Source organism: Oncorhynchus tshawytscha, linkage group LG16 (genome assembly GCF_018296145.1).
Source record: "Oncorhynchus tshawytscha isolate Ot180627B linkage group LG16, Otsh_v2.0, whole genome shotgun sequence".
In the NCBI taxonomy this organism is placed as follows: Eukaryota; Metazoa; Chordata; class Actinopteri; order Salmoniformes; family Salmonidae; genus Oncorhynchus; species Oncorhynchus tshawytscha.
The window spans coordinates 68,160,233-68,174,980 of NC_056444.1; the positions used below are offsets into that span (position 1 = coordinate 68,160,233).

The 14,748-nt window shown below is 45.1% G+C and overlaps 1 protein-coding gene across 1 annotated transcript in view; it reads left to right on the forward strand.

The window, feature by feature from the left end:
• LOC112216184 (PDZ domain-containing protein 4) overlaps positions 1-14,599 on the forward strand; it is a 36,523-nt gene extending 21,924 nt beyond the window's left edge. Inside the window, exons 2-8 of the mRNA XM_024375988.1 lie at positions 5,347-5,400; positions 7,744-8,060; positions 8,376-8,466; positions 8,618-8,716; positions 8,800-8,862; positions 8,974-9,075; positions 11,264-14,599. Coding sequence (XP_024231756.1) covers positions 5,347-5,400; positions 7,744-8,060; positions 8,376-8,466; positions 8,618-8,716; positions 8,800-8,862; positions 8,974-9,075; positions 11,264-13,252 — 2,715 coding nt within the window. The 3' untranslated portion in view covers positions 13,253-14,599. The remainder of the gene's footprint in view (positions 1-5,346; positions 5,401-7,743; positions 8,061-8,375; positions 8,467-8,617; positions 8,717-8,799; positions 8,863-8,973; positions 9,076-11,263) is intronic.
• Positions 14,600-14,748: the final 149 nt, after the last annotated feature.

Consider the following 14,748-nt stretch of genomic DNA (forward strand, 5'->3'; position numbering starts at 1 on the left):
TTTTATCATGTATTTTTATGCATCATTTTATAGTATTTTATAAGTATTCATTGGGAAGAATATGCTTCAGCATAGAGTTTATGATGCGATACATTTTACAAATACTCATTTACTGCTGGGTGGGTGTTTACCACCCATTCCCAGTCTTTGTCTTCATTTTTTAAAACATTTTAGTCTTTAGGCAGACGCTCTTATTCAGAGCGACTTAAGACGTCAACATTCTTCAGTTTGGCTGGCGGTTAGCCGAAGTCGGCCAGGCAAACCGAACGTGTTTGCTCCCATAAGACATTTGCTTGAAAAACGAGAAAAAAGCGGCGATTGTACTATTTGTCCATTTTGAGATGCCGTAGCCTGTATACACTTGGCAGGCTAAAATACTCCGAATGAATCTAATCTAATCTGTGTCTGGCTTTGATTTTGACATTTTTGGCAAGGAGATCTTAGTTGTGCAATTTTGTTCCGGTAAAGGTACCTGCATGCCTCCCAGCCTAAACATTTCGGAAGAGTTTGTGCATATATTAGGACGACATTTTGTGACGTTTTTGTCACAATTTTACTTTGATGCAGTATTTCTAAATGTAAAATGTGGATGAAAACGAGTCGTCTCTCATTGAATAACAACAAAGACTTTACTGATGAATCCCTACTGTTGACCAATCACTGACGAAGCGGAGTAGACTTCGGCTTGCCTCAAGAAAAATGTTGTGTTCCTGAACACCCGAGAAAAACTCTTACCGAAGTCCAAAACAAACAAAAAAGTCACAAAATGGGGTCATAATATATGCACTAACTCTTCCAAACTGTTTTCACTGGGAAGCATGTGGACACCTTTACAGGAGCATTTCTTCCCCTCTCACTGTCTGGTGTACTGTAGATATTATATCAATCTGCAGCTAAAATGGCTGAGATGACACCTCATTAAGCCTCAACCACTAAGACACCTCCCTGGGGGTTCCTCTGTGTGTTTCAAATATTTATCAACAAGCATGGAGTTGTGAGACATTCACACCCTCATTATCTACTATTCCTCGAAAGCTCCTTCCTTTCCTTCTCTCTTTGTCCTTGTATTTCACTCGTCTTTCCTCACCTCCCCTTCCCCCTGTGCTGCTCTCCATCAGCATCACTCCCTCGCTTTTCACTCCTTTGAGCTCCCTGTTTCTCTTTCATCTCCCTCTCTCTTTCTCCCCCTCCCCTCGATCCACCTCCTGCCCCATCCTCCCCCCTACTGTGCTACTCCGAATATTGTACCTTATGATAGGAATATATAATGGCATGGAACTCAGTATCTATTCGCCTGTTATTACATACACCTTTAGTGAAGGAATTAACAATAAATATTATTTTCTCTGTCACCCGCAATTTGACTTGACTGTCATTGGATACAATGGGACACTGCTACACTCTAAGAAAAAAGGGTTCTTTGTCTGTCCCCATAGGAGAACCCTTTGAAGAACCCTTTTTGGTTTCTGGTAGAACCCTTTAAGGTTCCACGTAGAACACTCTGTGGAAAGGATTCTACTTGGACCCCAAAAAGGTTCTACCTGGAACCAAAAGTGTTCTACCTGGAACCAAAAAGGGTTCTTCAAAGGGTTCTCCTATGGGGACAGCCGAAGAAGCATTAAAGTCAGAGGTTATAGGTAATGAACTTAGCTGACATAATGGACCAGTGGATGTATAATGCATCACAACATGTCAAGATAAATTATCCTTCCAATCTAATGCACAACAACCATTAACCTGAATGATGCCAACCTCAAAGCCATCTCACTGCCTCTCATTGATAATTAATGCAGAGGCACCCCTCCTACATATTTTTTCTGAGTGTTCTTAGACCTGTCAGTCATGATCATACGGCTATTCTTCTGTATACCCAATCCCTCATTGGTCCTGAAGATGGTGTATCCAGTGTAGACAAACTAAGGGAATAGGAACCAGCCAAAGAGAGGAGAAAATACAAGAACAATGCTTGATTCAGTGGCATGACAAGCGTTTGTCGTGGACAACTTCATTAGACTTGACAAATGAAAAATACAGGTACGCTTCACACTGTTAACTCCATTTGGCATTGCCTAAGAACCATGCAAGTTTCTTATTTGTCTTCAATTGAAATAACAAATAAAAAGAGAGAGAGAGAGAGAGAGATTTATGGCAGGCCATTAGTATGGGAAGGACAACCAGGCAGGGGAAAGAAGCGGCTCAAAGAGAGGAACGTGTTTTGTCTCCTCTAGGGAGGGGATTGAGAACGAGAAGTGTTGTGACAGCATTCAGAAGAGAGACAGTGAAAGAGAGCCTGGAGATGGAGAGAACAGAGCAATGTAGAGTGCACGAGAGAGAGAGAGAGAGAGAGAGAGAGAGAGAGAGAGAGAGAGAGAGAGAGAGAGAGAGAGAGAGAGAGAGAGAGAGAGAGAGAGAGAGAGAACCCCAGACAGCCATGGTCAGTGTTTGACCACTAACACAATGTCTGTCTGGGTGTCTGTCTGTCACTTAGACAACTTCAATACTGTCTATAGTGCTCCATTAAAACACACACAAACACACATGCATAAGCACATAGTCTATGCACACTCGCACAGCTGTGCACTCATGACATCAACCAATGGATTCTATGAACACCAAAAAGTGCATTACCATTTTATAGAAGAGGGGGGCATAAACGGTTGTAAGATTTTTCACCTCTGAACAGATTCAATGTTGTGGGGTCTTGCGTCAGTTGACCACGATCACTGCTTCTCCTCTGAGACAGTTTAGTCACCCCCGGAGCAACATCCCTGCTGTTTCAATCAGATTCCTCAAGCAGATCTACACCCACTAATCCCTAATATTAAACCCTCCTCTATCTGCAGCAGACACTCCTTGAAATGAGGAAATACCATGGTTGAACATGCCCAATGGTATAACTACCTGGGACAAAAAGTATGTGCCTCTGGTGGATTTGGTTTAGCAGTGAAAGTACTAAAAGAAAAAAGCATTTTACTTCATAAAAATAAAATTCTCAAAAATAAACATTAATATCCAGATCTGGTGCAAAATATTCAAGTGTAATTTTACCAATTGCACTGTATGGAAGTGAGGTTATGGGTCCAACCTGTTTTTACGATTAGAACAATTGGGAGAAAAAACAAATATAAAACCTACATACAGAATTCTGCAGAATTATCTTAAATAGCCAAAAGAAATAACCAAATAATGCATGCAGAGTGGAACTCTGAAGATTCCATTTAAATTTAAATATAGCCCCAAAACATCCTTACAATTCAAAGCACTGGAAACCCAAGAGCTGAACCCTGAAAAGAGTCCCCTAAAAACACTAAACAACTGTATTATTCAAACACACAGGGAAATCAATCAGATTGTTACAGAAATTAACTTTTTCCTCCGCTGTGAGAAATACTCCCAAATAAGAGGATATTTTTTCAAGAAAACATCTCTATCAATATCCAACTTCTGTGCATTTCCTAATGACATAAAACTGGGAATTATTCTGGGTGAGGGAGAAACCACAAATATTATTGCCAGATATATACAGTATATGATTGCCATAGCCTGAGGAACATCCCATGAACATTAATTATCTGTAGTTTTTCAATTGTATATAACTTAGAAGTATGCATAGTGTAACCATCATCCGTGTTCATTTAGTTGTTTATTTATTTGACATTTTCTGTTTAGAATGACACAATATAACAGTAGTAGTGTTGTACCTGTGTAACAGTATAACTTTAGTCCGTCCCCTCGCCCATACCCGGGCTCGAACCAGGGACCCTCTGCACACATCAACAACAGTCACCCACGAAGCATCGTTACCCATCGCTCCACAAAAGCCGCGGCCCTTGCAGAGCAAGGGGAACCACTACTTCAAGGTCTCAAAGCGAGTGACTTCACCGATTGAAACGCTATTAGCGGGCACCACCGCTAACTAGCTAGCCATTTCACATCGGTTACACCTGTATATCTATTATTATTACTACTGAAATGAACTGTATTTCATTATCCTCATTGCATTGTACTGTATTTACTGAAATGCTGTACCACTATACTGCTTTGGCAATATCTACAAATTGTATTTCATCAAAACAAATCAAATTTATTTATATAGCCCTTCATACATCAGCTGATATCTCAAAGTGCTGTACAGAAACCCAGCCTAAAACCCCAAACAGCAAGCAATGCAGGTGTAGAAGCACGGTGGCTAGGAAAAACTCCCTAGAAAGGCCAAAACCACAGCCCCCACACCACTAGAGGGATATCTTCAACCACCAACTTACCATCCTGAGACAAGGCCGAATATAGCCCACAAAGAACTCCGCCACGGCACAACCCAAGGGGGGCGCCAACCCAGACAGGAAGATCACATCAGTGACTCAACCCACTCAAGTGACGCACCCTTCCTAGGGACGGTATGAAAGAGCCCCAGTAAGCCAGTGACTCAGTCCCTGTAATAGGGTTAGAGGCAGAGAATCCCAGTGGAAAGAGGGGAACCGACCAGGCAGAGCCTTTCCGTTCACCTTCCCACACCTGGGCCAGACTACACTCAATCATATGACCCACTGAAGAGATGAGTCTTCAGTAAAGACTTAAAGGTTGAGACTGAGTTTGCGTCTCTTACATGGGTAGGCAATAAAGCAGTCGCAGAGAGACAGAGAGACAGGGAGACGCAAAGACACAGAGACACACAGAGAGAGAGAGAGACAGGGAGACGCAAAGACACAGAGACACACAGAGAGAAAGAGAGAGAGAGACAGGGAGACGCAAAGACACAGAGACACGCAGAGAGAGAGAGAGACAGGGAGACGCAAAGACACAGAGACACACAGAGAGAGAGAGAGACAGGGAGACGCAAAGACACAGCGACACACAGAGAGAGAGAGAGAGAGACAGGGAGACGCAAAGACACAGAGACACAGAGAGAGAGAGAGAGAGAGAGAGAGAACTGACTTCACAGACATGTAGATATAGGGAACTAGAGAGGGTTTATATATTAGGCTGGGTTGGTACACATGTTGATTATTGCAGTTTTGAAACTGCAGTAACTGCAGTCGACTGTGGTATTTTGAACTGCAGTTTATAATGCACTCTGACTGCAATCTTTTTTTTTGTAAAGGACGTAACTGAGTTGTGTTGTTTCAAAGAGAGAGGATCATTTACAGCATGGTTAGACACATGCAGAGGGAGTTAGGATTAATACAGGGATTAGCCTGCCAACAGGCAATCTATGATCTGAACCAATATTAACCCATTTCCTTACAACATACTGTAATACTTTCATTTTTCCCACTGAACCAACCCTATTAACTTTCATGTTCTCTTCTCTAATGATTCCATTCCTCTCCCTCTCTCTCTCCACAGAAGGGTCAAATAAGTAACATGCTGTGCTCTTTAGATGGAGAAGGTCGATTGAAGGTCTCAGTATAAATTTTTCTTCTACCCAGCTGTATGTGATTTCAAAACCTTTTTAGTTGAGCTAAATGTACCAAACACTGTGATGTGCCTTTGTAACCCTATGTGTGGGTGTGTGGGGGAGGGTGTATTACTAATATAGAGACATTTGGAAAGTATTCAGATCCCTTAAATTTTTTCAAATTTTGATACGTTACAGCCTTATTTACTAATCAATCTACACACAATACCCCATAATGACAAAGCAAAAACAGGTGTTTAGAATTAGTTTCAGATGTATTACAAATTTTAAAAAACATTAATACCTTATGTACATAAGTATTCAGACCCTTTGCTGTGAGACACGAAATTGAGCTCAGGTGCATCCTGTTTCCATTGATCATCCTTGAAATGTTTCTTCAACTTGATTGGAGTCCACCTGTGGTAAATTTAATTGATTGGGCATGATTTGGAAAGGCACACACCTGTCTATATAAGGTCCCACAGTTGTCAGTGCATGTCAGAGCAAAAACTAAGACATGAGGTCGATGGAATTGTCTGTAGAGCTCAGAGACATTGTGTCGAGGCAAAGATCTGGGGAAGGGTACCAAAATATTTCTGCAGCATTGAAGGTCCCCAAGAACACAGGGGCCTCCATCATTCTTAAATGGAAGAAGTTTGGAACCACCAAGACTCTTCCAAGAGCTGGCCGTCCGGCCAAACTGAGCAATCTGAGTAGAAGGGCCTTGTCAGGGAGGTGACCAAGGACCTGATGGTCACTCTGACAGAGCTCCAGAGCTTCTCTGTGGAGATGGGAGAATCATCCAGAAGGACAACCATCTCTGCATCACTCCATCAATCAGGCCTTTATGGTAGAGTGGCCAGATGGAAGCCACTCCTCAGTAAAAGGTGCATGACAGCGCGCTTAGAGTTTGCCAAAAGTCACCTAAAGACTCTCAGACCATGAGAAACAAGCTTCTCTGGTCTGATGAAACCAAGATTGAACTCTTTGGCCTGAATGCCAAGCCTCACGTCTGGAGGAAACCTGGTACCATCCCTACGGTGAAGCATGGTGGTGGCAGCATCATGCTGTGGGGATGTTTTTCAGCGGCAGGGAATGGGAGACAAGTCAGGATTGAGGGAAAGATGAACAGAGCAATGTACAGACAGATCCTTGATGAAAACCTGCTCCAGAGGGCTCAGGACCTCAGACTGGGGTGAAGGTTCACTTTCCAACAGTACAACGACCTTAAGCATACAGCCATGACAACGCAGGAGTGGCTTCTGGACAAGTCTCTGAATGTCCGAATGAACCCAATCTAACATCTCTGGAGAGACCTGAAAATAGCTGTGCAGCAACGCTCCCCATCCAACAAGACAAAGTTTGAGAGGATCTGCAGAGAAGAATGGGAGAATCTCCCCAAATACAGGTGTGCCAAGCTTGTGGCATCATACCCAAGACGACTCGAGGCTGTAATCACTGTCAAAGGTGCTTCAACAAAGTACTGAGTAAAGGATCTGAATACTTATGTAAATGCAATGTCAGATTTATTTTATATTATACATTTGCAAAAATGTCTAAAAACATCATTATGGGGTACTGTGTGTAGATTGATGATAGAGAAAAAGAAGAAGAAAAAACAAACTATTTAATCCATTTTAGAATAAGGCTGTGATTTAACAAAATGTACAAAAAGTCAAGGGGTCTGAATACTTTCCGAATGCACCTTTCTGAATGGACCTACACATTTCTCTATTTGTTCAGGTGTATTGTGCTATTGTCTGTTCACTTAATTGGTTGTGTTGACTGACTAACCCCTAGCTTTGTGTTTAGGTCTGTCTGTATGTGTTGTGTTCATCTATTCTCCTCAGTCTCTGTGCTGTGGTTAATTCGAATACAGTGAACTAACCTGTTCTGTCTGTATGTCTAGTGAGAGCTCTGCTAATGTGGCTCAATAAATCTACTATCTATTATCCTGTTTAATCTTTATATACACCTGTATTGTAATCACACACCAGTCCAATCTCTACCACCCACCCATTGCCCTTTCTCGCTCTATAAATGGCTTGTACTCCTTTGTGTTGCTCTCTCTCACATCTTCCTCTGTATGTTCCATGTCCTTGTACTCCTTTGTGTTGCTCTCTCTCACAACTTCCTCTGTATGTTCCATGTCCTTGTACTCCTTTGTGTTGCTCTCTCTCACATCTTCCTCTGTATGTTCCGTGTCCTTGTACTCCTTTGTGTTTAAACATTCTCCACCACTCCCCTATACTTCCTTTCTTCTCCTCCTCTCTAACCTCTGATCTCACTCTTCTCCTTCTTCCCCCACCTTCTGCTGGCTAACTTCTGAACCCTCCCTCCTCTAGGTGAATGGTAAAGAGCTGTCTCGTCTCTCTGGGGACACCACCCTGGATGTGAAAGACCCCCTGCTGTCTCACGTGTTAAGGAGGGGGACACGGAGGCGGGCGGGACATGCAGGGCGACTAGTGGGGCTGGACGGGACAGTAGCAGTGACAGGGGGGCTGACTGACTGTGTGGATAGCGGCACTCAGACTGACATCAGCTTCCAGCACATCTTGACCCTGGGAAGGACCACCCACAACCCATGTGGAGCCCCGCCCCCTCACCCTTCCCCCTCTCCACCGCTGCCACCCATCCTGGAACCCTACCTGCTCAATGAGCTGTGAGTGGAAAGAGAATGTGTGTGTGAGAGAGAAAGAGAAGGGTAGAGAATGATAGCGAGAGAGAGTGTGTGAGAGAAAGGGACAGACATAGATTTACTGTTTATTTCACATTCATTTATCTACTTCACTTGCTTTGGCAATGTCATCATGTTTCCCATGCCAATGAAGCCCTTAAATTGAATTGAGAGACAGAGAGGGGGGTGGAGTTTGAGATTCAAATTATCCAAGATGTTTGAAAGCGCTGCATTCTGTATGTCTGGCAAACAAACAAAATTGGGACACATGGCATATTTTCTCATATGTTTTATTCTCAGTCTCCTAGAGCCTGAATATTATGAACCCAACAACTACTTTGACATCCCTCAGCAGGAGGGGGATCTCCGACAGGATGAGTTAGAATACGAGGTAAGTCTCAATTGTCTTGTCAAATCAAATTGTCTACCATCTAATCCAACAGAAATCCCATTCTTCATGCCCTCTCTATCTCCATTACCAGTGTTCAGGTGTTTAACTTGTCACTCAAAACGTGTGTTTTTCCTGCCACACATTTCAATAGGAGGTTGAGCTGTATAAGTCTCGTCAGCAGGACAAGCTGGGGTTAACGGTGTGCTACCGGACAGACGATGAGGAGGATCTGGGGATCTATGTGGGCGAGGTGAGGAGGATGGGAGTGAGGATGAGGGTTATCCTCGCTCTGATCGCCTGTTTGCCAGCTAACCTAATCCTCTCTCACTCCAGGTCAACCCCAATAGTATAGCTGCTATGGATGGCCGCATCCGAGAGGGGGATAGAATATTACAGGTAAGAGAACATTAGGATTGTTAAGATAACATTTCAGACAAAGTTCTATATTATAGCAAGTCTATGTAGAAAAAAGGATCAGAGTACAGATATGATGTGATTGTGAATCAGATAAACGGGGTGGACATCCAGAACAGAGAGGAGGCGGTGGCCATTCTTACCAGGGAGGACAGTACCAACATCTCCCTGCTCCTGGCCAGGCCCGAAATAGAGGTGAGAACCTCTCCTAGAACAAAACACCCAGCATCTGACATACAGATGTAGGATCTTAATTTGATCACCCTGTTACATGATAATATTCCCGCAAAGCAGGACATTTAAAAAGGTATAAAAAGATTTCTGAAGTTTGTAATTTTCACTTGGAAATTTGACTTGAATTTAAAGAAAATTGTATCCTCTACAAAAATGTCTATTAATTATAATCCACATAATAATCCATATTTCCTGTTGCTAACGGATTATTTTCTTGCTGTAGAAAACTGGATCAAATTAAGATCTTACATCTGTATCGAGCGTACAAAACATACACAGCGCCACCCACTACAGTTATTTATTTTCACAAGACCCCCATTTACAATTTTCCATCAAGTACAATTCAACATAGATCACCAAATTGATCAACATAGAATCAAAGGCAGATCCGATTGGTAAACTCTATAACAAGGGGACATTGATGTAAAGGAAATAAGACTGGAGTTCTGCATCTCCCCCTACCCTGTTTACCCAGGAGACAGGAAAGGTGAGAGGAGTGAAGAGGGAGACAGATGAGGACAGATAGTGGGAAATGGAGCGGGGGTGGGAGGGATGGACAGCGAGCGTTAGTGGGAGAACGAGGAGAGCCTGCTTGTTTTCAGTACGTGCCAATGTGGCATTGCTTTGTTTCCCTCAAGGTCACAGCTCAACAGATCTGAGGACACAGTCCCAGGACATCCCATAATATACACACATACACACAGCAAATGGGTAATCACTGAACACACACCTCCAGATGGGGCAGAATAGTTGACCCTTTTCATACTGAGAGTGGTGCATAAGCCACAGACACAAACACACATGTCTGTACATGTGCTCTGTGACACAGTCAGTGTTGAAATCGGAATGCAGTCCACATTCAGCTAGAGGGCAGATTTAAGCGAGGGCCATTAAAATGTAGGTTGCTACCCAGTCAGTCACGCACTGCACGTACCCTCATCTTCCTTTACTCATGTGGCGCCCTCCAATCTGCAGAGAGAAATGAGATGCAGGGTAGGCTAAAGATAGACAATGCTTTATCAATATGAATCCTCACAGAGGGAGTTGATGAGAGGGGGATTCATCAGAGAGAAATATATGAGCAGAGATTAAAGGGGCAGTGCAGTCAAAATCATGATTTCTTTTGTGTGTTTTATATATATTTCCACACTGAGGTTGGAATAATACTGTGAAATTGTGAAAATGATTATCCTTTTAGTGTAAGAGCTTTTGAAGAGGCCGGCTGAAATTTCAGCTCGTTTGCTGGGTGGGTTTTCTGGACCGCCTGGAGACATCATGAGGTAGAAGTTAATAGATCAATAACAAAGAGACTTTCCCCTCTCTGCCATTAGGCTCCTCCAATTAGGACCCTCACTCAGGCCACTCCCATACAGTCCTAGCAATATTCTTGCTTGAGAAATAGCTTTTTGCCAAGAAGCTATTATTTATTTATTTTTGACCATTTTAATTGAAAACAATCACAGTATGGTATTTAATTGTTACCCAGAAATGACTTGATATTCAGATAAAATTGGCTGCATCGGACCTGTCTTGGGGATAGGGGGAGATACCTAAAGGGGTTGTTAGATAAGAATAATCCAAAAGCCTGAAACTTAAAATTTAAACAATTAAAATGTATATCAATGAAATGTGGTCAACTCCACTCTGAGGCGTGAATTGTTTGCGGAATTCAACCAGAATATTTACATACACATTATCAATATCTCAGAGGGTCTGAGTAAAGGAATGAATTTGTCATTTTCCTACCTACTCTATTCACTAGTAGTAACAACACACTAATCAAAATCAGGACAGAACAGACTGGTAATGTGTGTGTGCACGCGTATAGCTGGGTGAGTGGGTGTGCATATATTTACCTTTAGGCCCAATTGACCTATTCATCCAGACAGGTCTGTGGAAAATACCCCCAAGTACAAAAATGTCTTTAAAATGGTAATGAACTCACACATTAAGTTGGCTCCTGCGCCATCTAGTGACTGAGATGAACAATAAGATTACGTCTAACATGTTGTATGAGGTTCAAAAGAGTACAATAAAATAAACCTGCTTTATACTCATGTGTTTCTTTTCCCACTTCAATGACACCTTCAACTCAACAACGGCCATCAAAACAACAAACACAATATGTGAAACACCTTCTACAACTCAGAATGACAACCAGCTGGACCCAGATGAGCTGGAGCTGGAGGTTCTGGATAATGCCGTCCATCTACCTAGCCCCCATCAGCTGAGGAACGGGGCCTCCGTGCTTGATGCAGAACCAGGGGTCATGGGTGGTGGTGGGGTGGGAGGCCGTGGGTGGGGTCACCGTGACTCTCCTAGCCTGCTCCACACGGTGCTGAGTAACAGCCAGGAGCTGGACAGCGGGGTTGGCCGTACAGACGAGAGCACCCGCAACGAGGAGTCCTCAGAACATGACCTGCTGGGAGACGACCAGACCAGTGCCCCCACCACCAACGCCACCAACACCCCCGGCAGCATGCGCAGGTTCCACTCTGGCCAGGGGGACAGGGACACCCCACCCCTGCTCCATGGTCACTCCACAGAGTTCCACTTCAGCACAGACTCTCTGTTGGGGCTGGACTGTCTGGGTGGTGGAGGAGGAGGGGGGGGTGTTGACCTGGCAGGGGAGAGGGTCTACACAGCTGACCCAGTGAGGATGATGCCTGGACTGACGGAGGAAGAGTGCGATAGGTACAGGGAGCTCCTGGAGATCAAGTGCTACTATGAGAAGAACGGCAACGCTCTTCTGCTGCTGGGGGAGCATGGGGGTCACGGGCAGGGGGGCGATGGGGCGATTCCTCTGGATGTGAACAGGAATGAGAACCTGATGCAGCATGAGATGGCCCTCCTGGAAGAGGAGCTACGCCATCTGGAATTCAAGTGTCGTAACATCCTGAGGGCCCAGAAGATGCAGCAGCTCCGGGAGCGCTGTCTGAAGGCATGGCCCCTGGAGGAGGAGGAGGAGGAGAGCGGAGCCGGAGGTGGGGCCGGGGCTGGGCGGGTGGCTCTTCTGGTTCTCGAGGAGTCCTGTATCCATGAGCTGTCAGACATTAATGAGCTCCCTGAGAGGGAGCGCTCTGACAAGGACAGCACCAGCGCCTACAACACAGGAGGGGAGAGCTGCAGGACCACCCCTCTGGTCACCGAACAGTACCCCTCCCTCTCTGCACATGGCCGCAGCAGCCTGGAGGGGGGAGACTCAGCCTCTTTGCAGTGTCGGACCCCCAGCCGACACAGGGAGAGGGGAGGCAGGAGGGAGGAGAGGGGGCAGGCTAACCTGAACCAGCCCTACTCCCCTAACTCACACAGAAGTGGAGCAGAAGCCAAGACCTCCAGCCCGGGAGGCGCCAAGTTCAGATCCCTATCCCGCGACGGGGCGGCCAGGAGGGGGTCGGATGGAGGTGTGGGACGCCCCAAAACCAACGGGACAGTAGAGGGGAGGGGAAGAGGACGTAGTGCTGAGAACAGCCCTTATCTGTCCCGCCGCCACTCTGGCCCCAGAATCCCACAGCGCTACCAGAGCTGCATGCAGCTGAGGTCCCCCTGTACCTCCGAGGGCCTGGAGCGACCCAGGGAGGGCAGCGACAGTCCCATGAGTCTGGGGAGCACATGCAAGAACATGCCCTCCTTACCCATCCTCCCTCCCCTCCCGCCGCCAGCCTCACCACGTATGGAGTGGAAGGTCAAAGTACGAAGCGACGGCTCCCGCTATGTTGCCAAGCGTCCCGTTAGGGACCGCCTCCTGAAGGCCCGGGCCATGAAGATCCGGGAAGAGCGCAGTGGCATGACCACGGACGACGATGCCGTCAGCGAGATGAAGATGGGCCGCTATTGGTCGAAAGAGGAAAGGAAGCAGCAGTTGCTGAGGGCCAGGGAGCAGCGCAGACGCAGGGAGTTTATGATGCAGAGCCGGCTGGACTTCCTGAGGGAGTCGCATGGCGGTGGACAACACGGGGCTACACAGGGACAGGAGCCCACTACCATCCTGGAGCTGAGCCACAGGAGGAGCCAGAAGAAACGGAGCCGTAGAATCCTAGATAACTGGATCACCATCCAGGAACTACTGGCTCACGGGACCAGGTCACCTGACGGGAAGAAGGTCTACAACCCTCTGCTGTCAGTCACCACTGTTTAATGTAGAGGGGAGAGGTGATGGGTATAGAGGACAGAGAAAGGAAGACCGAGAGGACGAGAAGAGTGGAGTAGTAGTTTGTGGAGGGGTTGATTTAGAGGAATATAAATCCACCTCAATCTTGTATGTCACTGCCATAGAGGAATCATCTTTATATCTGTGCCATTATAGGGTCTGTGACAGCCTGGGCAGCTCCATTGAGGCTATAACCCATAGGAATCACCACCCAGTTGACTACATTATAGCGGAAGCCTTCAATGGCAATATCCACGCTTAAAACAGGTATATCCATTGAGTTTTGTTATCTCTATGGTCACTGCACATAGGAGAGGGAGAACGGGTGAGATCGCACCACGTGCTGCATAGTCACCACAGCCTGTGAGGAGAGGAAGAAAAGAATGGTGCAATGTAGAAGAACAGAACATAATTAAGCAATAAGGCCCGAGTAGGTGTGGTATATGGCCAATATACCACAGCTAAGGGCTGTTCCTATGCGAGACGCATCCTGGCGTGCCTGGACACAGCCTAGTGGTATATTGGGCATATGCCACAAGCACTCTAGGTGCCTTATTGCTATTATTAACTGGTTACCAACGTAATTAGAGCAGTAAATAGTATTTTTCTCATACCCATGGTATACGGTCTGATATACCAAAGCTTTCAGCCAATCAGCATTCAGGACTCGAACCACCTACTTTATAATTACCAATATTGCAACCTGTCATTTCTGCCTGAGAGAAAAGGATAAACATAGGGAGGCAAGACAAGTAAAAAGAACGCTCTGGTGAAAAAACCAACCTGTAGTTATTGACCATGCTCATAAGGACAGTGCCTTGTATGCCAACTAATATGCTTGTGTACGTCATTTACAAAGCACAGAGCCTGGGCCTTATTGACTAACGACTGAAATGGACATTGCGGTAAGATCTGACAAGCATGCGTTTTCATAGGAATAAATTAAGCACAGTGAGAAAAAAAGGCACACCAAATGCCACCGCACACGACAACTACATATCTGGTGGTGGAGACGTGAGGAAATGTTCTGGAGTCTTCTGATGACTGGTACGATCGTATGGAGTTACTTACTCATACAGTATGACAGAACAATGAGGAGTGGTAAGTGGTTCTTTGACATTTAGTTACTTGCATGTTGACTATAAATGTAAAAAGGAACAACTTAAAATAGACTTTAAAAAGTTCAAAAATCTTAGTGTGAAATTGTGGATGTGATAATGTGACATGTTCTTCACTTGTTCAATTCTTAGACTAGAAAACTGTGTGGCCCTGTTTGTTCAGTATACTGTGATGTCTAGTCCATAAGCGTTTTACAATAAAAGCTTTTCTATGAGATTTAAGTGATTTTATCCTTTGAATATTTTGCATTGTTTGTCACACTGCAATACAGTAACACGCTCAAAATTATCTCAAGGGAGTTGCAAGGAGCTCAGGACCACCACGACTCCCCCGGTGGTTTAACATGACGTTCATGCAACACAAAG